This window comes from Ursus americanus, chromosome 23 (assembly GCF_024610735.1).
Source record: "Ursus americanus isolate L20-20 chromosome 23, mUrsAme1.1.p, whole genome shotgun sequence".
NCBI lineage: Eukaryota > Metazoa > Chordata > Mammalia > Carnivora > Ursidae > Ursus > Ursus americanus.
Genome location: NC_142149.1, coordinates 35746596 through 35769287, shown reverse-complemented (window position 1 = coordinate 35769287; position 22692 = coordinate 35746596). Strand labels below are relative to the sequence as shown.

General features: G+C 45.8%; 1 protein-coding gene across 1 annotated transcript; it reads left to right on the top strand.

Moving 5' to 3' along the window:
- Window positions 1-11097: 11097 nt before the first annotated feature.
- LOC123777065 (C-C motif chemokine 3-like) lies at window positions 11098-12900 on the top strand. Its single transcript, XM_045773522.2, has 3 exons — window positions 11098-11358; window positions 11981-12095; window positions 12476-12900. Exons 1-3 carry the CDS (start codon window positions 11283-11285, stop codon window positions 12564-12566), a joined length of 282 nt encoding a protein of 93 aa, XP_045629478.1. The 5' UTR covers window positions 11098-11282; the 3' UTR covers window positions 12567-12900.
- Window positions 12901-22692: the final 9792 nt, after the last annotated feature.

The window sequence follows — 22692 nt, the reverse complement described above, 5'->3', positions numbered from 1 at the left end:
TTTGGGGGCTCAATGGGAGAATCCATTTTCTTGTCTTTTTGGCTTCTAGAAGCTGCCCACATTTCTTGGATGTAGCCAACAATGGCTGCTCAAGTCTTCCTCCCGTTGTGTCACTCTGACACTGACCTTCCTGCCTCCCATATTATGAGGATCCCTGGGATTACATTGGGCCCACTCAGATAATCCAGAGTAATCTCCCCAATTTAGAGTCAATGGATAGCACTCTTGATTCCTCCAGACTGTATAACATAACATGTTCATAGGTTCCAGGGATTAAGACATGGACGACTTTGTGGGAAGGGGAGGGTGACATTATTTTTACCTACCTGACTATTTCAGTCTGTATCTTTAAAAGTAAGGATTAAAAAACCCACAGTCAACAATACCATTGTTTATTTGTGGTGCGTATATCCTCTTCATTGAAATATTCCTTCATACCTCTTGCCCATTTTCTGATTGGACTGTTGGTTTGTTTACTGTTGAGTTTTGAGAGTTCTTTACATATTCCAGATACAAGTCCTTTGCCAAATCTGTGGTTTGTGGATATTTTCTCTCATTCTGTAGTTTGTCTTTCACCTTGTTGACAGGGTCTTTGGAAGAGCAAAAAGTATAAAGTTTCAAGGGAGTCCAGTTTATCAAAATTTCCTTTTATGGGTTGTACTTTTGGTGTCCAATCTAAAAACTCTTTGCCTAGTCTTAGATTCTGAAAATTTCTATTTTTTTCTCTAAAAGCTTTATAGCTTTATGTTTTACATTTAGGTCCATGATCCATTTTGAGTTAATTTTTTGCATAAGGTGTTAGGTTGACGTCAATGTCATGTTTTTTGGTCTATGGATGTTCAGTTGCTGCTGCACCATTTGTTAAAAGGCTATACTTCCTCCATTATTTCTTCCATAAATGTTTGACGGAGCTTGCTTATAGAGCCAGCTACGTATGAAGGTTTTCTTTTCCCAAAGGATTTTAATTAATGATTTAATTCATTAATAGAAATAGGACCAGTCATAGTTTCCATATCTTCTTGTTAAATAGTCTTCTTGTATCAGTCAATTATTATTTCTGAGAAGGGAGAATAGGGACTATATTCCAAAGGAACAGCAAAGTTTAGTAAGCATGTGCCAGCCTGAGCTGGGGAAGTGTCTTGGGTTTGGATTCTGAGGGTGCTTGATCAAGCAAACTGGAACACAAGACTGGATAAGGGGGAGCTTATTGACTTGGGAGTACTCTTTCTAGGTATAGGTTATAACTACCTGACAAGGATCCCAGGGGTTGGTAAAAATTTGCTGCCAGGAAAGTTCCAGATGCCTGGAGAAAGCAATGGATCATGCTGAGTGAAGTTAAAATACCTGACTTGCCATGACAGATGGAGGAGAAAGGGATAAAGAGGCTCATGGAAGTGAGCATGCTGGAATGGATATATTGGGTGAGGCTGGAAGACCCACCAGATAATGTTCCATGGGAAATCCCGGAGAACGTACTATTTACCAAAGCCATCAGGATTCACCGGTGGAAGGGGCACCAGCATCTCTAAAAAGTTCACTGGTATCTCTCCTCTGTAGGCTCGGGCTGATGGTAAGAGTGGCTGGCATTAACTTGGTCCATTGATAGCAACAGGGATGATGTCTTCACTCTTGGAATCTTCAAAATCATACCTTTCAGCAGTTTTGTAAAAATGTTAGCCATTTATCTCTCCAGATACATCCGCTGTCTTCTTTTTCTCTTCTCATTTTGGGTTCCAGTTAACCAGATGACAGACACCTTTTTATATTCCCTCTTTTGTATTTTCTATTCTTCTGTTTCTCCGTGCTTCATTTTGATTATGTTTTAACTTTACCAACATTTCTTCTGTTGTGTTTAATATGCTCTGAATTTTTTAATCTCAGTTATTGCATTTTTCAGTTCTGGAATTTATTTTTCACTTTTACAAATCTGCAGTGATACTCATTACAGCTTTTAGTGCCTTGCCAAAAAGTTCAGGCTTTGTTTGTCAAGCATTTGTTGCATCAACAACTGAGATCATGTTTTTAAAAATTTCAGAGTTTGAGATTTTCTAGACCATGCCCCCTGTCTGTTCAGGGACTGGTTCACTTCTAATTTACTTTTACTTCTATGGCATCAACCCAAACATGGGATGGTTTCCTAAGGTCTCTTCCCTGGGACCCTCAGCCCTGGACTCTGTTTTCCTCCAGCCCATTCAGGCTGTGTAAGCTTCAGATTATGTCCCCACCAGCCTCTTCTGAATTGCAAACATCTTTAGTCTAGAAGAAGTCTCTAACACCAGGCTTACATCCATGGATTTCTGTCTTTTCTGGGATCTTAGACAAACAAGTCCTTACTCGTTGCTTGCCTAGTGTAGACTCTCTTGTATTAGGGATTCGTGCTTTCCTGGTGAATCTGTTTCTGATGGAACATGGGCACATTGAGAGACTGTTTCCTAGTGGTTAATTAGGAGTGTGGGACTTGCTCTGGTCTTCAGGTTTAACTCCAACATGCCTAGCTGTGTGACCTCGGGCGAGTTTCTTAACTGTACTGAGACTCTGTTTCCTCATATGTCAAAGGGAGATAAGCAGTATAGACAACACAATGATATTTTGAAGACTAGACAATGCACGTAAATTCCTTGGTACAGGCTGTGGCTATAGTAAATCCTCAAAAACTGTTAGCCTTTATTCTTAAAAAGCTGAACTCATGAAAATACATAAACATGCATGATAGAATGCCTTGTTTGTTGTTCATTTCAGTGGATTTCCCTGATGCATATAAATTTGCGTTTGTTTCGAATACTTTGCTTATTCTTCAGCCTATGAGGACTGTATCACCAGCATAAAGCCTGGTATCATTGGAATGACACTCATCCATTTTCTCTTGTCATCCCTTCCTACTCAGATGCTCCTAATCATTCTCTCTTATTCTTTCCAGCCAATGAAACTGCTTTGTCAGGGAAACCAAACCAAACCAAAGAACAGACAAAACTCCAAGATTCACTTAAGAGAACAAAAAGAGTCTTTATTATTCTGACATGCATCACAGAGTAAAGGTCTCATAAAAACTCAATATGCATCTGTTGATGGATTTGGCCCAATGTCTACCCAGAGATAGGAACACAGTAATTCACTAACACCTTCAATATGGCAACCACTGTATGATTGACTGGGAAGGGATTTAGGGATAAGAGGGTGTCATATGATTGTTCAGAAAAAAATATCAAATAATAAAACAGTTTGTAATATTAAAATAGCTTAACTAAATTAGTTTCCAGAATGTGGTTAGGAGAAGAGAGAGGGAATTTCTGGAGTTATAGAGACAGTTCTCTGGTTCAGGTCCCTGCTGCTCAATCTACCCGTACCTCTAATGGGTTCCTGCTGGACCGCTTGTATTCCTGGACCCTGATGTATTCCTGGACCCAGGCACTGCTGGGGTTGGCACAGAAATACTGGCCCTGTTTGGTGACAAAGCTGTGGAGAAGGCAGAAGTATTATATAGAGAATGAGTAAGGATATTCTTGACCACTTCTGGCCCCTTCATCTTCATCCCTTTGGGCAGCTTAGCGCTGGACCACCTTATCAAGGCATCATTGCCCAAACCTCACGACTCCTAGTTCTTTCCTGAGTGATTTATGGAGATAACCTTAGGTCACTTCCTTTCTGCTGTCTCTTTCTTCCTTCTCTTCCCTTTACTTCTGGGCGCATCCTCCCTGGCTCCCTGCGTGCCCATCCCATGTTGGGAAATAGCTCAGTGGTCTCTCTCTGTGTCCTGGATGCACAAAAGACCCCCAGAAGGCCAGGCCTTCTCAGGACAGCTCCTTATCCATCAGTTGGAGCACCCTGCTCTGACTCCTGCAGACACTCCCAACCCCCATGTCCTGTGTTTCCCCAGGGTTGGGCAGGAAGAATGGCACCTGACACCATGTTTGGGCACTAGCTGCTGGTCTTAAAATAGGCAACCACAAGGTTGTGGGGGATCTGCAGGGACATGTAGGCGAAGCAGCAGGGGGATGTGGTGTAAACTTACTTGCGAGGGAACAAGAACAACAGAAGTTAGAGCACAGGTGAGCCCGAGAGGGTCTGGAAGAAGTAGAGAGAGAGATAGCATAGCTCAGAGTTGGGGCTTAGGAGGAAAGGAAGCTGGAAATAATTTGGCTTTTTTGTTTATTTGTTTGTTTCTCATTAATTTCCCTAGTCTTATCTCTGGTTTTGACTATTTTGGGTTCTGTCTTACTCCACAAGGAATCAGCCCATAGAGAGTCTATCCCCTTTTCCTAACTTCCTTTGGGGGAAATTTTTTTTCGAATCCATTAAATCATACAGATATTGAGTGAAAGTAGGAACAATTTTATAATTCTTTTAAAACTTATCGGCAGCAATAGGATCTAAATAGACCAAGATTCTACTGCATATTAATAACCCAATAAGCTAGGCTTTAGTGATCTCGTCTGAAAAGTAGGATCAAATCTCTCCTAACTCCCATTCTGCAGCCCAGATCAATAAGCTCCTTTTGAACCTTTTGAAGAAAACAACTGTGTCATTTTGAAAGCCCACTCGAGGCTCTCTAATTTCACATGGGGGTTCTCAGACCACAGCACTAGGAAGATGGGGACTGACTTCTGGCCCGTGTGGGGAGCAACTGTTGAAGGCAAATGGACAATAAGACTCACCTTGTGCATAAGAGCTGAGGGCCTGTGGTGCAGAGGAGGGTAAAGCCAGCAGCCACGAGGCCCCTCATAGCGCTGGACAGGTGGATAAGTGTGGGCAGAGCTGAGATGGGTCTTGGGAACTCACTAGTGCTGGACTCCGAGGATCTGAGCTATCTCTCTTCCTTTTTATAGGCAGCCCTATGGCTATGGGAACACAGAAATTAGAGGTGCCTAAGCAAGAAATTAAGTATGGCATCGTCATGTGAGTTGTACAACCCAGGGTTGCCCATAGTTATGAGAAATTTAGGGTGCACATCAGAAAGGTTCAATTGCTAATTTGACTGGGGTGCTTGAAAGGAAGTCATTTCCCCAGATGGGTGACAAGCCTCCTTCCATAAAACAGAGTGTTCTGATGGACTTCCACAGTAATTCTGACCGTATACCTGTGACAGAGGTAATAATGTCCTTCAGTCTCAAGCAGTAGAAGCCAAGTTTATTCTCCATGCATACATATACATATACACAACTACATCTTTTTTTTTTTTAAGATTTTATTTATTTATTCGACAGAGATAGAGACAGCCAGCGAGAGAGGGAACACAAGCAGGGGGAGTGGGAGAGGAAGAAGCAGGCTCATAGCGGAAGAGCCTGATGTGGGGCTCGATCCCATAAAGCCGGGATCATGCCCTGAGCTGAAAGCGACGCTCAACCGCTGTGCCACCCAGGCGCCCCCACAACTACATCTTAAGGAAAGAACAGAATTGGAAAGCCTGGAGGCATAAGAATGGTAAAAATAAGGATTAGCTTTCCAGGAATTGGTCTATTTATCAGATATTCATCATAGACCTACAGTGAGTCCAGATTTAATCCTGGATGAAGGTCAGCAGCCTTACAGATGTCCATACTCTTTCAACCAGAGGCAACTTCTCAGAATCTATCCTATGGAAATGAACTCACAAATGGGCAAAACTTTAGGGGCAATGTTATTTGGCGCAGCTTATCTGTAACCAAATAATTGACCCCAAACTATAGTCTACAGTGATGGAATTAATAAAGTTAATCCATGGATGGATCCTTAAACACATAGAATGACATGAAAATACTTGATTTTTACTATTAACTATTAAAAGGATAGATGCAAAATGTCAGAGTTTTATTTCAAAAATCCTGGGAAGAAAAAAAATCCAGAAAGAAAGAAAACCCTCTGCCTGTACCTATCTGCTCCTCAGCCCCATGTCCTGTGGGTCGTCTCTCCTCCACATGACCTGCTTCTCTCTGAGAGGGAGGAATGCTTCTGACGTCACACAAGGAGAGGGAGGCTGGCTGCCGGTGTCACCATGATTATCAACAAATCTGGGACAGATCTGGGGGGAAAGAAGAGAGAAAGCAGGAGCAGTGTGGTGTCTACCCTCAGTGTGAAGGAGCAGCAAACAAGTGTCTGAAAAAAGCTAAGCCAACTTCTTCCATACTGTGAGGGGCCTGGGGGGAAGTTGACGGAGATGTTGTTGCCCAGAGCTGCAGAGTAAGGCACAAAAGGAACCAGGGGAGCCAACCATTGCTTGTTTATCTTGAATTTTTGTTTTGAATCTCTGTCTTATTCTCAGTCTCTAGCTCCCTCTTGAGGAAGTCTGGCTATCGGAACCATGGGCCCTCCTACGTCTTTTGGGGAAACTTCGTCTGGCCTACAGAGATATTTCCGAGAAGACTTCATCTTCCAAGTCACCCAAAGGATGGAGCTCCTTGGGAGAACTGAGGGAAATTTGCCATTTGGCTCATCCTAGGAACCAAATAGACCTGGCATCTGCATCTTGTTAGAGACTGAGTTAGACCTCAATTTTTCCAGCAGTAAATGGGTCCTAGTCTTCCTCTGCCTCTCAGATTCTGAGACTAGGATAGATAAAACTCTTTGGGAAACAGCCTAGAACATTTGAAACCTTCTGTGAAGTTCTTTGCTTGCATTTAGGGACTTTCTAGCTATAGGATGTAAGTGATATGGTTTAGGCATCTATCCAGAGCACTGGGACACAACCCTAACAGCAAGAAAGGATAAGGGTTGAGAGTCTTGTGGTGTGGACAAGACCATGAGCTGAGGGCCATGTGAGGAGATGGTTAACAGGGCAGCTGTGGAGACCTTAACAATGTTGGGCGCAGAGGAGTGTGGGCAAAGCCAAGTCAGGACTGGGTACCTACTGCTGCGTATATCCTTTTGGGGTCCAAGCCATGTCCTTGTCCCTTTATAGGCAACTCTGGAGCATGGGGAGCCAGCGGCTGGGGATGGCCAGGGGAGAAGCTGTTACATGGTGTCATGCTATGAGACACATATGTTGGGGTACCTGGGGTCGCACATGGAGGTTCAGGTTACGCAAGAACAGTTCAGTTGCTTACTTGTTGGGACTGATAGTGTGAGAACATTTTGGACAGTGACGAGTAGGTGAGATGATGTCTGTGTCCGAGCTCTAAGGGCATGGAGAGATCTGCAGATTGATGATTCCTCCCACAGAGCAGATCTATGCTCTGCTACAGCTCTTCTGACCACATAGGCTGACATCTGCGGTGACACTTCAGCATCCTGGGCACACGAGTCACACTTAAACCACACCCTAGGCGAAAAGGACCATGACATCATGTTGACTAGTGTTTCTAAGGAAATGATTAACCAGTGAGGGGGAAACCGGGAGTTGTCGTCAGGGGACCAGGCTTAGCTGGTTCCTTCTACCAAAGCAGATCTGTCTGTGAACGGCACCGTTCTCTTTCCCATCCACAAAGCAGGCACGTCTAATGTCCTTTGCTGGTGTTTCGGCTGCACAGATGTGATCTATATAATGATGCCACTGAGTCTTGAGTAGCCCAGGCTATGTTTGATCTGGACCCAGATGGACAGAATGGAATTGGGGAACCCCAGGCCCCAAGCACGACAAGAGCGACAAAATCAGCTTTTTTTTTTTTTAAGATTTTATTTTATTTTATTCGACAGAGATAGAGACAGCCAGCGAGAGAGGGAACACAAGCTGGGGAGTGGGAGAGGAAGAAGCAGGCTCATAGCGGAGGAGCCTGATGTGGGGCTCAATCCCATAACGCCGGGATCATGCCCTGAGCCGAAGGCAGACGCCTAACCGCTGTGCCACCCAGGCGCCCCAGACAAAATCAGCTTTTTAATCGCTGTTTCATTCACCAAACATTCGCAAGTCTCTATCATATGCCATCACCGAGTTTGACAGTAGGGAATAAAAACACACATTGTATATGGGGTATCTATATAGGTCAGGAGCCTCAAGTGTCCCTCCTTTTTGGCCCTGAAAGTCAACCGCTAGGAAAATATCCAATAGAAATAACCTCACTTATGGAGAATGTTTTATGGATGTAGATGTTTGGTACAGTTTATTTATAATTAAAATACACTACAAATAAATAGACTACTATAAATAATACCCTATACTATAAATATAAATATACTATAAATAAAATACACTATAATTAAAAACTAAATACAAAACTAGAACCAGTTCAAATGTTCCAGAGTAATGATCTATAATCAATGATCTATAATCATTGAGCTGTAATAACACATGATCATATTGATGCACTAGGCTCATGGCTGAGTCAATCAGGCCGCTCTTAAAAATACTGGAATGATCTGGAAAAGTCTTACAATATTAAATATAAATAATAAAAATACAAAATTACATTCATATTATGATTATAATAATGCCCCTGACCCGCCCCCTCTCCGCCCCAGACATACAGTAAAAAGGAGGAGGAAAGCAAATAAGCAAACAGAACTATCATAAGCCTAGAAAAAAATGCACTTGAAAGAAATAAACCAAAATGTTAATAGGCGATATGGGTTATAACATTTTTCCTACCTTCCAGGAAAGAAATTTTCCTCAAATTATGCCTCAGAAGTCATATGTGCCACAGTGAGATGGAAAGAGTGTAGAAGCAAACCACCCACACCCTTACTGGGACCTGCCCCGCTGCTTACCTAGCTTTCAGAAATAAACTAAGTCTTAATCTTTTCTATTTTATATATTTTTTATTTTTTTATTTTTATTTTTTTTTAAAGATTTTATTTATTTATTTATTTGACAGAGAGAGACAGCCAGCGAGAGAGGGAACACAAGCAGGGGGAGTGGGAGAGGAAGAAGCAGGCTCCTAGTGGAGGAGCCTGATGTGGGGCTCAATCCCAGAACGCTGGGATCACGCCCTGAGCCAAAGGCAGACGCTTAACGACTGTGCCACCCAGGCGCCCCAATTTTATATATTTTTTAAATTAGCTTTTGCTGGGGTGCCTGGCTGGCTCAGTCAGAAGACCATGCGTCTCTTGATTTCGGGGTCATGAGTTCAAACTCCATGTTGGGTGTAGAGATTACTTAAAAATAAAATCTTTAAAATAAAATTAGCTTTTGCTACTTTTGGAGGGTGATCTACAGTTCACATTACAAATGAAGTTTAAAAAAAAAACCCAATTTGAGTTAAAAACACCAGTAATGTTGCTTTTTCTCTACTCTTATGAGACTCCCTTATAAGCCTGTGGAGAAGACTTTGTGAAGACCTGATGCCTGAGCAGCAGCAGCCATTTTGTAACCATGAAGCGACCACCCCTCCCCAAGAAAAGCCAACAAAATGTTGGGGGAAGGGGAAAGATTTTAAGAAAAGAGTCTCTGATGATGTCATTGAGCTGCCAGACAAACCCTGGAAATGCCACCTTATTGTAAAATAAGGACACAGGAAATGTTCTAGGGTTTTTGAGGAACAAGGACTTCCTTTGAACATTTCTTCACTTTCTCAGTTTTTAAGGGCTAATTATTATTATAAGAGGTGAATATACCATAATTGATTTAATTGTATTTTAATTAATTTTGGCTTTTTGCTTTAAAAAACTACCTATTTCTTTTTGAAAAAAATTATTATTATTCGGGGCGCCTGGGTGGCACAGCGGTTAAGCATCTGCCTTCGGCTCAGGGCATGATCCCGGCATTATGGGATCGAGCCCCACGTCAGGCTCCTCCGCTATGAGCCTGCTTCTTCCTCTCCCGCTCCTCCTGCTTGTGTTCCCTCTCTCACTGGCTGTCTCTATCTCTGTCAAATAAATAAATAAAATCTTTTTTAAAAATATTATTTATTTATTTATTTATTTATTTATTTATTTATTTATTTATTTATTTTTTTATTTTTTAAGTAGGCTCCATGCTCAGCGTGGAGCCCAACACAGGGCTAGAACTCATGGCCCTGAAATCATGACCTGACCTGAGATCAAGTCCAAAGCTTGACCGACTGAGCCTCCCAGACACCCTGTAGATCCTTTTTGAATTGTTACAAACAAGCTGTGACAAACACCATTATGCATACAACTTTCTTCATCTCTCTTTCTATCCATAGGACAGATCCCTGGCAGAGTACTTTGCTGGTCAAATGATAACAACAGTTTAAGGCTCATCATTCACATTAGCCCCCTGCCCCATTAGCCCAATTAACCCAGGGACCAGCTGTTTTGTGGGGGTCTCAGCCCTTTGATAGTGATGCTATGAGCTTGAGATGCTGGGCTATGTAGCTAGTGCTGGTGTTGAGCCCCCCAGACATTTCCCCGGCTGGAGCCAATGTTGTGACCCATCAGCCATTTGTGGTTCTTATTATGACTGTGAGGCTCGCACCTCAGCAGCAACCATCAGGGAAATTTTAAAACACAAGGTTTATTACTCACAGGGGTACTCGGCATGCCTGAGGGCTTCCCGGTGAAGTCACTGGTAAAGAGACAGGGACAGCATAGACCTGGGGTTCTGCCTTTATTGGGGTTAAGGGTGGGGGGCCTGGGGCTTTGTGGATTCACCATTGGTAAATGTAAAACCTAAGATCAGGAATTAGAGCGCGGGAAGGGAAAAGCAGGGTCACTCAAGTGACCAGCTGTATGGGTTACTCGGACCTTTCTCAAAGGGGAAATGTATGGGCGGGGCAGCCTGGCTCTTTATCTAGCAGCCTCACTGGCAATATGTCTTTGAAACGGATGCTTCGGCAATCCGAAGCTGACATTACAATCAGAAGAGCTCCTTGCCAGGCCCTGACACTCCCCTGCGTACCACTGAGATTCGTGCCTGTTTGATGATGGAGCTGAAGTCTGAAAGGCCAGCCTTGATCTTGCCCCTTGAGGAGCGGAGGCTTCCCCTCGTTCTGCTGTCTCCATCCGGGGTGTGTTCTGGCTTGGGTGATCCCCTTCAGACTCCACGGCATTATCATCTGTGTCCCCTCGATGCCGTCTGAACAGCTGGGCACATAGCAGAAGGCTCTGTGGCAGAAATGCTTATCTCCGGATCTGGTCTTGTGAGAAGGCACTTGCTCCCCGGGTCACACCAGCATCTCACCTCCTCTCACTATAGAAACCATTTCCCCCTCGAGGAGGCAACCGAACCATGGTTGCAAATAGCCTGAACTTTTGTGGCGACCCAGAGCTCTCCCACCTTATGCAACTCACAGCACGACACCAACACCGATGATTTTAAATATCCCCCCTTGGTTTCCTCGACTTTCTATCTTCTAATACCCCGAGGCTGCCTATATAGAAAAGACATGGTTTAGACTCCAGAAGGAGGCAGCAGGTCTCGGGTCCCAGCTCCACTTGGCCACCGCTTGAGCTCACACCCTCTGCTGCCCAACGCCATGGAGGTCCCCGCGGCTGCCCTGGCCGTCCTGCTTCTCACCGCAGCACTCTGTTCCCAGACCTACTCTTCCTCTTGTGAGTCTGTCCTCCCTGCCTCCTTTTGCCCCTGTCCTCCCACTCTCTGGCCACGGCTTGGACCCCGGGGCCAAAGTCTTGTGCCTGGGCCCCTCTGGGTGGAGAACTTCAGAGAGATTTCCGAGACTGTTTCCTGAGGAGGAGTTTCTTTCCCATAATGTTTTAGCCATTCTGTTGTCCAGCTCTGGGAGGGGGTGGGAGGAAGTCCCATTCTAAGGATGGAAAAACGGATGCCCAACTGGGATTTTGCCAAGAGGAAGAATCTGTGTCCAACTGGCTCTCGGGGATATAGTCTTTGCTCTCCTCATGAATTCCAGATGGAACTGCCCAGGGAGAGACAGAAAGGGAGTAGTTGTTTAGAAAGCTAAATTCCTGGTGGAGAGACACAGAGACCCCAAACCAAGACAGACAGAGAATGACAAACACGGAAAGAGAGACACAGAAATAAAAATGTCAAGGAAAAGAAGAAATGCCAGCTTCCTTCTGGATGTCTTTAAAGCCCCCACATCCCCACGCCTGCGCAGGACTGCCTCCTTCCAGTTCTTCCTGACCCTCAGGGAATGGCTGGCTCGCCCTATCTTCTGAATAGTGACTTAGGATCTTTCTGTCCTGTTTCTCTCAGTTGGTGCTGACACCCCGACTTCCTGCTGCTTCTTCTATATCTCCCGGCAGATTCCTCGGAAATTTGTGGTCGACTATTACGAGACCAGCAGCCAGTGTTCCAAGCCCGGTGTCATGTGAGGCCCAGTCTTCCTGGGGAAGGAGATGGGAGGGCTGGGATGAGGCCGCCCCTTGGAGGACTCAGCCTTCTGAGACCCATCAGAGCACAGGACACCAGGGGAGGCCACTGCCGTGTTTTCTGAGCTGGTCTGGGTTCCTGTGGGGAGTCCTGAAGGAACTGCCCCTGCTGTTGAGATGACAACAGGAAGTTGGCTTTCTGAGTGGACCCCCGTACGAGACCCAGAGGAGGTCAGGAACCCCAACAAGAGGGTACATTAGATGAGCATGTGAACAGACCCTGAGAGGTCTGAGGCAGAGAAGGATGGAGGGGTCACAGTGGGCCCAGGATTCCCCTGCTAGATTCCTCAGCATGTAATCCTTCCATGCCTCTCCACAGCTTCCAAACCAAAAGAGGCCGGCAGATCTGTGCTGACCCCAGGGAGGCCTGGGTCCAGGAGTACATCAGCGACCTGGAGCTGAATGCCTGAGTGGCCTGGAAGCTACCAGGAAGGTGTCATGGCTGTGTGCAGACTGGGGAGCAGGCACCTGAGCTGGGGCAATGACCTTGGAACTCTGGAGGGCACCTCCTTTATGGGTCCCACCCCCACCCCCACCCTCAGCCACACTCTGCAGCCCTCTTTAACTTTGATTTTAGTTTATGTATCTTATTTAACTTTTGTGATTTATTTCCATTGTTGAATTGTGTGATGTAATAAATATTTTCTCTGACTTCTCACGACATGCTCTTCACCAGCCCCCCTTTCAGTTCTCCTCACATTCAGTGTGGGGATCCATCAGCAGTATTAGCTCTCTCTCTCTTGCAGTCGTATCGTATATGTCAGACAACAAATGCTCATGGGACGCTTTTGCCCAGCACTGCATTTCAAAATACGGACGGTGCTTATATAAAAGGTAAACCAGACTTTTCCTTGCAATGACTCCATCGATTTTGTTTGCCCAACTGATCAGAACCACAGGCTGGGAGGGACACTGGGGGAAGAGCAGAGACGTGTGAGGAGGGGAAGAAACCGCCAGAAAGGGACGGAGTGTTAGCAGAGGGGTGCCAGACACTCACTGGGGATACTTTTCTAGAAAGTCAAAACTGGCGCATTGTTTATCACCCAGTCATAGCTGATACGATCTAGGACATTTTTCTACTTAAATGAGTCCCCAGATGATGCATACTGTGATGCATGTTTGCGTACCAAGTTCATTTTCATAAGCGAGGCTTTCCTCAGAATGATGGCTAACACTTGTTGAACGCTTAGCCAATGCTGGTGTTTGGGGGCTTCTGTTAGTGACAGTCTAGCGAACCTGCCTGCAGTCTCACAAGGACTCCCCGTCTGCCAGCTGGCTGAGAGCCCTGGTCCGCTTCTCAGGTGTTCTGTGCTCTGCTTTCTGGGAGAACGTTCTCCATAGCCATATCTGAGGAGAGGCTTGGAGGCTGCAGTGGCCAGCGTTAGTAAATAAAAATACAGAATGAATGCATGATTTTTTCGTGTGAGTATGTAAGTATAGGCACTATTTGGGATATACTTTAAAAAAATCATTTGGTGTGTGTCTGAAATTCAAATTTAACTGGGAATCTTGTATTTTATCTGGGAATCCCACTTCGGGGGAATACTTTTATAGAGGCTGGCTATTTCCGGTTGGAGTGGGTGCCTAAGGATTTGCTTTTCAACCTTGAATGCACGTTAGAATCGCTTGGGAAAGTTTTTAGAAATTCCAGTGCCAGGACCTCACCTGCCAAGTTTTGAATTTAGTTCAGGTTTAGTTAGGTGGGGACTGGGCGTCAATAATTTTGAAACTCGCAGGGTGATGTAACGCACAGGCAGTTTGAAAACCACTGTTGGGTGTAGTCCTAGGCTGTTTTGGCCAGCCTTGGCGTTTCAGAGGCAATGCAGCTCCATTCTCATTTTTCAAGGCTTCTGATCTGTTTTTGGTCACTTCCAAAAGCAGAAAATCTGTCACCTAATGTCACTTCTAGAAGTGGGTTCAGAACACCTCTCTTGCAGTGCTGGAGCTCTGGTCGCGCTGATCATCCCTTTCACAGCCATACCTCCTCCCCCAGGCCACTGACTGCTGTCCCTACAGTGCCCTCTGCTGCTGAAACGACGCCATGGCGCAGGGGTCCCTGGGATCAGCTCCTTGCCCCTGGCTGCACCCCAGCTGTGATGCAAGAGCGTGATTTCTCATTTTGTCCACAGATAAATACTTAAAAGGGGGGGGGTGTCTGCGGAGAGGGTGGATCCGGCCCTTTCTGGACCCCACTTTTTCATCCTTCCTCATCTCCCGTCTTCCTATTTCTGCTCATACTAACATCACCTTGCCGTGGAGAGTTCCGCTTTTCCGGTCTGCAAGCTCCAGGTCACTGGTATGCAAACCAGCTTGGTGTGCAGGCAGCACGCAAAAAAAAAAGGGCTTCTCTTAAGGAAACTTTTTCCCCCTCTCTGTTATCAGACGAGCCAATTTCAAAGTGAGCTAATCTTTTTCTTAATGGGCCTTACTGATTTATGCAAGAATTAGTCAGTCTCCAACATCCTGAATTTTCCTTTTTGATGCAACCTTGCTAGGCAGATGGCCATACTAAGAATACAGAACAGGCCAGGGAGGAAACCAGCTGTTATACTAGGAGGAGGTGTCCTCACTGACTGATCTCAGCTTCTGCCCTCAGCCAGTTCCCCTTTGTGGGGTGTGCTACTTACAATCTGTATCAGTATCTGGTACTATAACTTTGAGTTATAGTACCAGAAAAGCTGACTCAAGCTGACTTAAGGGATAAAGGGAAACTGTTAGCCCACGTAACTGAAGCTTCAAGAAGTAGATTAGCTTCAAGCAAAGCTTGATCCAAAGCCTTGGATCTTTGGTCCTCAAGTTTGATGGTAAACCATGGTTCCTTCTGAATTTCTGATTTCCCTTCAATCTGAGAGTTTCATCCTAAGATATCCCACTGTAAAGTGAGTCAGTTCGCTAGTAGACACTTTCAGGTTTTACAGGTTACCCCCTGGAGACCCCTTCATTGGGCTTCAAGAGGAGGAGAGGTAATGACCTTACCTCCATAAAGCTGGAGCCCACTAGGCTGGCCTCTCTCCTTCCTCTCTCTCTCTCTTTCTCCTTACTCTCCCCTGAGAGTTAGCAACTAATATTGTTCATCAGGGTGCTATGTAGACAGAGGACCTGAGAGAGAGACAGAGAATAAGACAGAGAGACATTGAGAGAGAGAGAGAGAGAGGAGGAAAGGGGACAGGAGAGAGAAAGGGGTGTTGGAAGGCAGCTGTGTTCCCACCACATGGACTGAGTTTCCCACTGAGTTCCTAGATATATGATAGCTGGGTTGAAGAGTATGTACATTTAAAATTTTGATAGGAACTGTGTTATTGCTCTTTATAAACCCTATCAAAATTCCACTTTTTGATACTAAAAAATAGTTTTAAATAAAAGGAAGTATGCCTTATCAAAAAATTACTGAACATTTGCATTTCTCATCAGTATGTTGAATTTCTCCCTCTTGAATTTTACAACAAAGACCCTGGGGCTAAGTCTACCTTTCTTCTACTTAAAAACATGACCTAGGCCAGAAGTCAGCAAATTTTTCTATAAAGGGTCAGATAGTAAATGTGTTTGGCTTTGTAGACATACAGTCCCAGTTGCAACTATCAGCTCAGCCACAGTCACAGGAAAGCAGCCAGGACACTATGTGATAGAAGAAAACTTTATTTACAGAGACTGCGTCATAATGGATTTGTTCTGAGGACTGTAGCTTGCTAACCTTGAGCTAGGTAATCGGTCTGATAAATAACTTGGCGCTCACGACAGAAGTCTTGTTGCATATATTGGCTGATTATTTATTTCCTTCTCTAATGTTAGCCATGCTTTTGTGGAGCATGGATTTTAGGAAACTCATATCCAGGTAACATGTCTATTGCTATATGCACCTTGTTAAGAAACGAGTGGTAAATCTCATTGACAAAGTCACTGGGGAAGGTCTTCTGTCTGCATGTCAATCACTTGAGGGTTTGGTAAAAGTCTGGGTCTCCAGATCCAAACCCCAAAAATTCTATTGCCAGCATTTGAAGCAATCATCCCTGGTGGTTCTGGGATGCTCTGAGAAACGCTGGGGTAGGTTTGCATCTTCGTTATATTATTTATTGGCTGCTTGACTGTGGGCAAGTTGTTTCACCTCTCTGAGCCAACACTTCCTCTTCTGTCAAATGGAGACCTTGGTGAAATTGTTAGGATTGAAAGGACAATGCATAATTTTTAGGAACGTTTGACTCATGAGAAAAATAAACTTAAATGCATGCATATATATGAAGAATGACTATACCTAGTGCTTATACATTATATGCTAGGTACATGATATTTTATCATCATTGTTTTCTATGATAATGTTTTGTTTTTAAATTTCAGGAATGTGTAGATACAGGTATTACTGTCATTTCCTTTCCGCTGACTTCCCCTCTTCAGATTTTCTTACTCTTTGCCCCCCCATCATTTTTCCATCTTGACTTCGTCACAAAACAAAACCCATAGAATCACCCAAAAGACTGGTTTGCTTTAGAGAATTTCCATTATTTCATGCAGCTAAACACAGAAGTGGTAAATAACACTCTATAAATATTTGTTGGTTGATGGTTTTGAAACAGTTTCCCCTAGAAAATGCTAAACATAAGCACTCACCTACACACTTGAGTATGTGTCAACCACTGTGTGATTGGAGGGCGCTGGGGCGTGGTGAAAAGAGGGTTGTAGGATCTCTACAGGCAGTCGAGAATGCATGGAAGCACATTACAAAGATGAGTCTAAATCAGTTTAAATTTACACCCAGAAGAGGCCCAGAGTGTAGTTGCTTGACAACCAGCACATAGTGCAGGAAGCTTCGGGATTTGCAGCAACATTCCCTGGGCTCAGGTCCCTGCTCCCTCATCTGCCCACAGAGGTACTTAGTTTCTTGTTGCTTCCAGGTCACTCAGGGATTCAGCTCCATGGTCAATGATGTGCTTGGCTCCAGGACTCGGTGGAGCTGGCACAGACCTCCTGACCTCTTTGGTTGGGAAGCTGTGAAGAGGGCCAGAATTATAAAAATTGGGGAATCAACAGGAGAATTCCTGGTTCCACGTTGCTCCCATTGACCCTCTCTGCCTTGGGAAGCTCAGAGTCTGCCTACTTCCTCAGGGCTGTTTCCCCAACCTCAGATTCCTAGACCTTTCCTCAGTGACTGAGGGAGTCTCCCCTCTGCCTGGGGTAGCTCTCCCCTGGATCCCAGGACCCAGGCAGGTGAGACAACACCCCCGTGGCCTCTCCTTGTGTCCTGCCACTGGATAGGACCTCGAAGCTCTGGGTTTCCTAGAATGGCTCTCACCCACCTGCGATGCCTTTCCAGGCTGTTTCCTACTCAAAGTCCTGCCGGCTCCATTCTTGTATGTCCTGCCTCTCCCCAGAGCTGGACAAGAGGACCAGCTCTATGTGGCTTTGGCTGCTGGTCTCATAATAGCCATCGACCATGTTGCTAGGGATCTGCCAGGGGACATAGAAAAAGCAGATCCTCTACTCTGAGGAAAGGGGCAGCCTGAGCCAGAGTCATTTTTCATCACAATAAGTGAGTCAGCTCCTTCTGCCCAATGATAAAGTCAGAAGAAAGAAGATGGAGATAGCACTCATTGTTCAATAGTAAGAATCTTCTAGCTCTTTATTTTTTTCAGAGCTTTTGTCTTGTTCTTTCGTTTGGGACGTGTGCCTCTGTCTCCTCACTTTGCTTGACTCTGTGTTTCTACATATTGAATGAAACAGCTACCTCTCCCAGTTTTGAGGGAGAACCTAAGAGTTCAATTTCACCCCAGCTCTACGTATCTCTTGAACCATTGTGCTTGTCCAAGCAGCCTGTTTTATTTTTGATAGCTCCCGGTTGTCGAGGGTGTGCCCAGCTCTGTCAGTGTCCTGAGGGAGAAGATCTCAGTCAGAACCCACCCTGGGTTCAGGCTGGTGGGAAGCCAGGGCCAGGAAACAGGCCTTCTGTGGAGAGAGGGGCTGTCATGTCAGCCGCTGTTTGTGTAGTGCCTGGGGGGGTAGCCTGCTCTCCCTGATTGGTAGTCTCTGATGTTACAGTCCCATGGGACACAGAAATGCATCACAAAACCTGGAGCACCAGACGTGTAGAAAAGCTCCCCTCCCGGACATACTGCTGCTGGGGAGCGAGGCACAGGGAGAGCACAAAAAAGGCCCTCCATCCGGGAGAGAATCCCGACAGGCCCTGCGGTCTGGGCACTTCACCAGGTTTCCTTGTTCGCTCAGCACTTTGGGTCTCGTGGACTCGAGCCCTGTTGGTTTTCAAACCCAGGTGTTTGGGGGCTCATCTCTCAGGGGCAGTTCTTAACAGTTGGGGTGCCTGATGTGGGGTAGGTTCCCTTGGCTCCTCAGGGAGAAGCTCCAGACTGAGCATCGCAGTGTCAGGGTGGGTGGGGGGGTGGGGAGGAGTTACTGTGAGACCACTGCTCCGTCTCTCCAGCCCACCTCCATGGGACTCTCTTCTCATTTGCTCATGTGAAATGGCTGGCTCGTTTTCTGGTCTTTTTCAGAGGAAATTGCCCCCCCCCCATGTAGCTGTAGACACCGTGTATCTGTGGGAGGAGGCGAGTTCAGGATGTTCCTATGGGGCCATCTTGGATGGACCACCTCCTCTGTCTCATGTCTTTGCTCCAGTCTTAAGTGTGGTGTCCGTTTCCTTCTGCAGGGAATGCAGCTAATGGAACAGTCTGGTGCTTGTTCCAGGTCTATTGGGGGGAAAGAAGAGATTTTTCCAGCAAGAGACTGTCTCTGTAAATCACCTATAATTTGGCACTGGGGTGTGTTTGTTTCTCAGTTGATCACTGGGAAGCAATTGAAGCTGGATTCTGCCCTTTGTTGAAAACCTACCCAGTGTCCCCCTTCCCAAAATAGACAAGTCCCCATCCTGTCCTCCAGGTACATAGACTAGAATGCTAAAACTCCTTTGGAAAGAATAGCCGGCTTAACAGGTAGTGCAGGACATTTTGAAAACCCCTTGGGAAGCTCTCTATTTCACTTGGGTACCCATAGGACTTTGGTGTTGTGGTCTGACCCCACAGAGAGAGGGACAACAACAGAAAATGGCAGCCAGAGACTCATGAAAGGCAGCCTGGGAACAGAGAGCCATGGTGAGGAGGATAGTGGGGGCCCAAGTGGGTGGGCCAGAGTGAGACTCACTCTTGCCAGCCTTCTTCTGGGGTCCCCTATTCTTTTTCAGGTAAGCTCTGGGCCTTGGGGAGATGGAAACTTAGGGTGACGAGAGAGGAAGTTTTTAAGCACAGTGGCGCCTTGTTGACTTGTAAATACAGGAGGGGTCTTGGGTAACCACAGGCACAGGGTATTTGCAAGAATGGTTCAAGTGCTCAATTGACTAGGGCTGTTTCTGGGGAAGTGGTTTCCACAGCAAGCGGAGGTGAGATGCTGGTGTCATCCCGGGACCACACTTAGCTGGGTCCTTCTCATTAGAGCTCTGTAGTCATAGTTTCCCCCAGCAGAGCAGAAACTTCCGTGTGATTCCAGAGCTGTTCTTACTAATAGACGTGACATGCAATGATGCCATGAGTCCTGATCGGCCCACCCAGTTTACTTCGCACCCAGGTGGACAGAGCTGTGCTAGCAAAGTGTGGTCTTCAGGAGTGATTGAACATGCAGGCACCCTTTCAGACACCGCTCATTCTAGAGAGGTTCACCAAGGGCCCAAAACGTACAAGGCAGACAGCATAAAGACATGTTGGATATGGGCACTAATGTGCGTAAAGAACTTTAAAATGACCTTTGCCTTTGACCTTGATAATCCATGGCTAGGAATCTATTTCCTATGTAGATGAATTCAAATATGGAAAAAAAAATTTTATACATTAGCCCTTTTGGTCTCCAGCATATTGATAGCAATTTAAACTTAGACCCAGGGGGTGGGGGAATGGGATAGGCCGGTGATGGGTAGTAAGGAGGGCACATATTGCATGGTGCACTGGGTGTTATACACAACTAATGAATCACCGAGCCTTACATCGAAAACCGGGGATGTACTGTATGGTGACTAACATAATATAATAAAAAATCATTATAAAAAAAAATAAATAAATAAACTTAGACCCAATTTAAATCACTTACAGTGTGAAAATAAAGAGAAAAGTTATGGTACCTTCACTCAATTTGCTGTTGGGGGGGCTTTACAAATAATGTAATATCATGGGAAATGCTTATGTTATGATAAGTTTAAAAAAAAAACCCAAAATGCAAATTGCGTTATCTCAATCAGGACCCACTCATGGTGTTGGGATGTAGTCAATTTCATATGATATTACTTTTTTGCAAATGCTGTTCCCAGAAAGGAAGGGGAATAGAAGTAAGTGTGAGGTGTCCTCTGTCATCTACATCTTTGTCCATCCAATATTAAAGGACTCTCCTCTTTTCTTCACTGCGGGCAAGCTCAGTAATGTTGGCTCATTGTTCTGGGAGTTCACTCATTTCCCCATCCCCAGTCTTCTGCTTCAGGGTCGGCCAGGCTCGTGGTAGGACAGCTTCTACCCCACTTAGTATGTCCCGGGGTGAACATGCAGCCTTAGTTTCTGGTGGTCGGTTTGGCACATGAAGAGCTTCGTGTCTCTTTAGCCTCAGATTTGAGCAATAGTCATTTATAAGGCAACAGGAAGTATACAAGTCAGCGGGCTCTTAAAAATAAAGTAATTCGGGAAGATGGAAGACTAACAGTTTCTAACCCAGAGAGCAAAGGAGATGAAGCATTTATCACCTACGAAGAGTTGGTGCCTTTCAGATGGTAGGAGAAGAGTCCACTGGGAAAGGACAAGCATATTACAGCAAACATGTGTTTTTGCTGACCAGCATCCCTCCTGATACCAGAAACCCACATTTCCCTTGGGAAGCCTCTCTTCCCCATAATCCTCAGGCTCTAAGATTCTCTGACATTCATGCACGTCACAGATCCAGGTATGTGCCTTGATTGGCTTAAGCAAATCCATGGAACGCATCCCCCTAGCCCTAGTGATTGGTTAGGAATTGGGTTTGTGACTTAAGGGTCAGTCAAATCTGCAAGAACCTAGTGATTTTCTTCAATGGCGACACAGGCTCTCTGCTCTGCAGACGATGAGCTAGGATTCATGTGACTCTGGAAGGCAGCCATCCTGGGACTCTGACGTGGATGGAGATCAGAGAGGAAAACAGGACCTGGGGGCTGCCATGGGGCTGCCCCATGCCACCTTGCCTGGAGCCAGTACCCTTCAGTCTTGGGGCCACAAGGCTCATTTATTCAAGCCTCTTTGAATTAAGTTGGTTTATTGCTCCCCCCTCCCCCCTTCAAATACCAGCATCCCGAGAAACGCAGAGACCAGTGTCTGGGCAGAGATAGAGGGTCTGTGAACAGTAACAGCCCCCAACTGGAGTGTGGGATCTGCTGAAGAAGTATGAGGAAATTTGCCAAGGACCTCGTTAAGTGGAAGTGGTGTTTAAACTTTGTGTGCATCAGAATTACCAGGAGCCTTGTGAAAACAGGTGGCTGGGCTCCACCAGCTAAAGGGAGGAGAAGGGGGTCTTAGGATTTGCATTTTTAATATGTTCCCAGGTGACATTCAGGCTGTCTGGGCGCCGCCTTTTCAGAACCACCATTACATGGCATTGCTGCTGGTTGAACTGAGCCCTATCGTCTGTTGCTGCTAAGGCCCTGTGCCAAGCACTAAGTCTGCAACGTTGAGGAATTTGATAGGGAGGAGTCTAAATATTGGAATATAATAGCTACTTCTAGCATCCATTAGCGAGGTCCTCTAGGAGAGTTTAGACTACTTGGAAATGGCCTTACCTGAAATCGGAAGAGGAAAAAAAATCATCTTTGCTAAGAAAGGCTTTTCCAACCTGCCAACCCAGAGCCAGACGTCTGGAGTCTCTAAGGGCCGTAAATGCAGAATTTTCTACTTGAAGCAAAAGTTAGTGCACACAGAGGCAGGGAGGTGAGAAACGGCACAGGAGAGAAAGCTGGGGTCTAACTGCACCCCTCACTCGCCCTCCCCACCTTGTCCTATGAAATGTTTATCTCCCTGACTTAACGAGGACAGTCAGCTCTGTGTGAAGGTGCAGGGAGGACGTGGCTTGGGGCGCGGTGTCAGTTATTCGTCACTTCCCCACATTGCCCCACCTTTGCAGGGGCGACATGGAGGCAGAGGTCTGTCACCAGCGGGCTGGGAGGCAGGGGTGTAAGGGTGGCTGCAGGACTGAGGCCTGTGCTGGGAAGCTTGCATTCTCACCCCTCAGTTGGCATGCAAAATATACGACTGGACAAGCTCTCTGCTCTCTGCCTTTAGATAACCCATAGACTTGATCACAAGCAGAGAGACCAGAAATCTCCTCTCGTTAGAAGGGTGTTACATTGCCAAAGAAACCACAAGACCAGCCAGAAATGGCCGTTAATTGCTCAACACCTAAGGCAAAGCCCGGGCTCCTAGCTCACACGGATAGGAGCAGGCAGCCCCCAGAGAAGGGCTTCTCCCCCATGCATATCACAGACTAGTCGAGGGGGGACATTCCCCAGGGAGGTCAACCAGAAAGGCTGACGGAGGA

Coding starts and splice junctions, on each gene's coding strand:
- LOC123777065 (XM_045773522.2), top strand. CDS start 11,283: ATGGAGGTCCCCGCGGCTGCCCTGGCCGTCCTGCTTCTCACCGCAGCA. Junction 11,359..11,980: donor CCAGACCTACTCTTCCTCTT/GTGAGTCTGTCC, acceptor TGTTTCTCTCAG/TTGGTGCTGACACCCCGACT. Junction 12,096..12,475: donor TGTTCCAAGCCCGGTGTCAT/GTGAGGCCCAGT, acceptor GCCTCTCCACAG/CTTCCAAACCAAAAGAGGCC.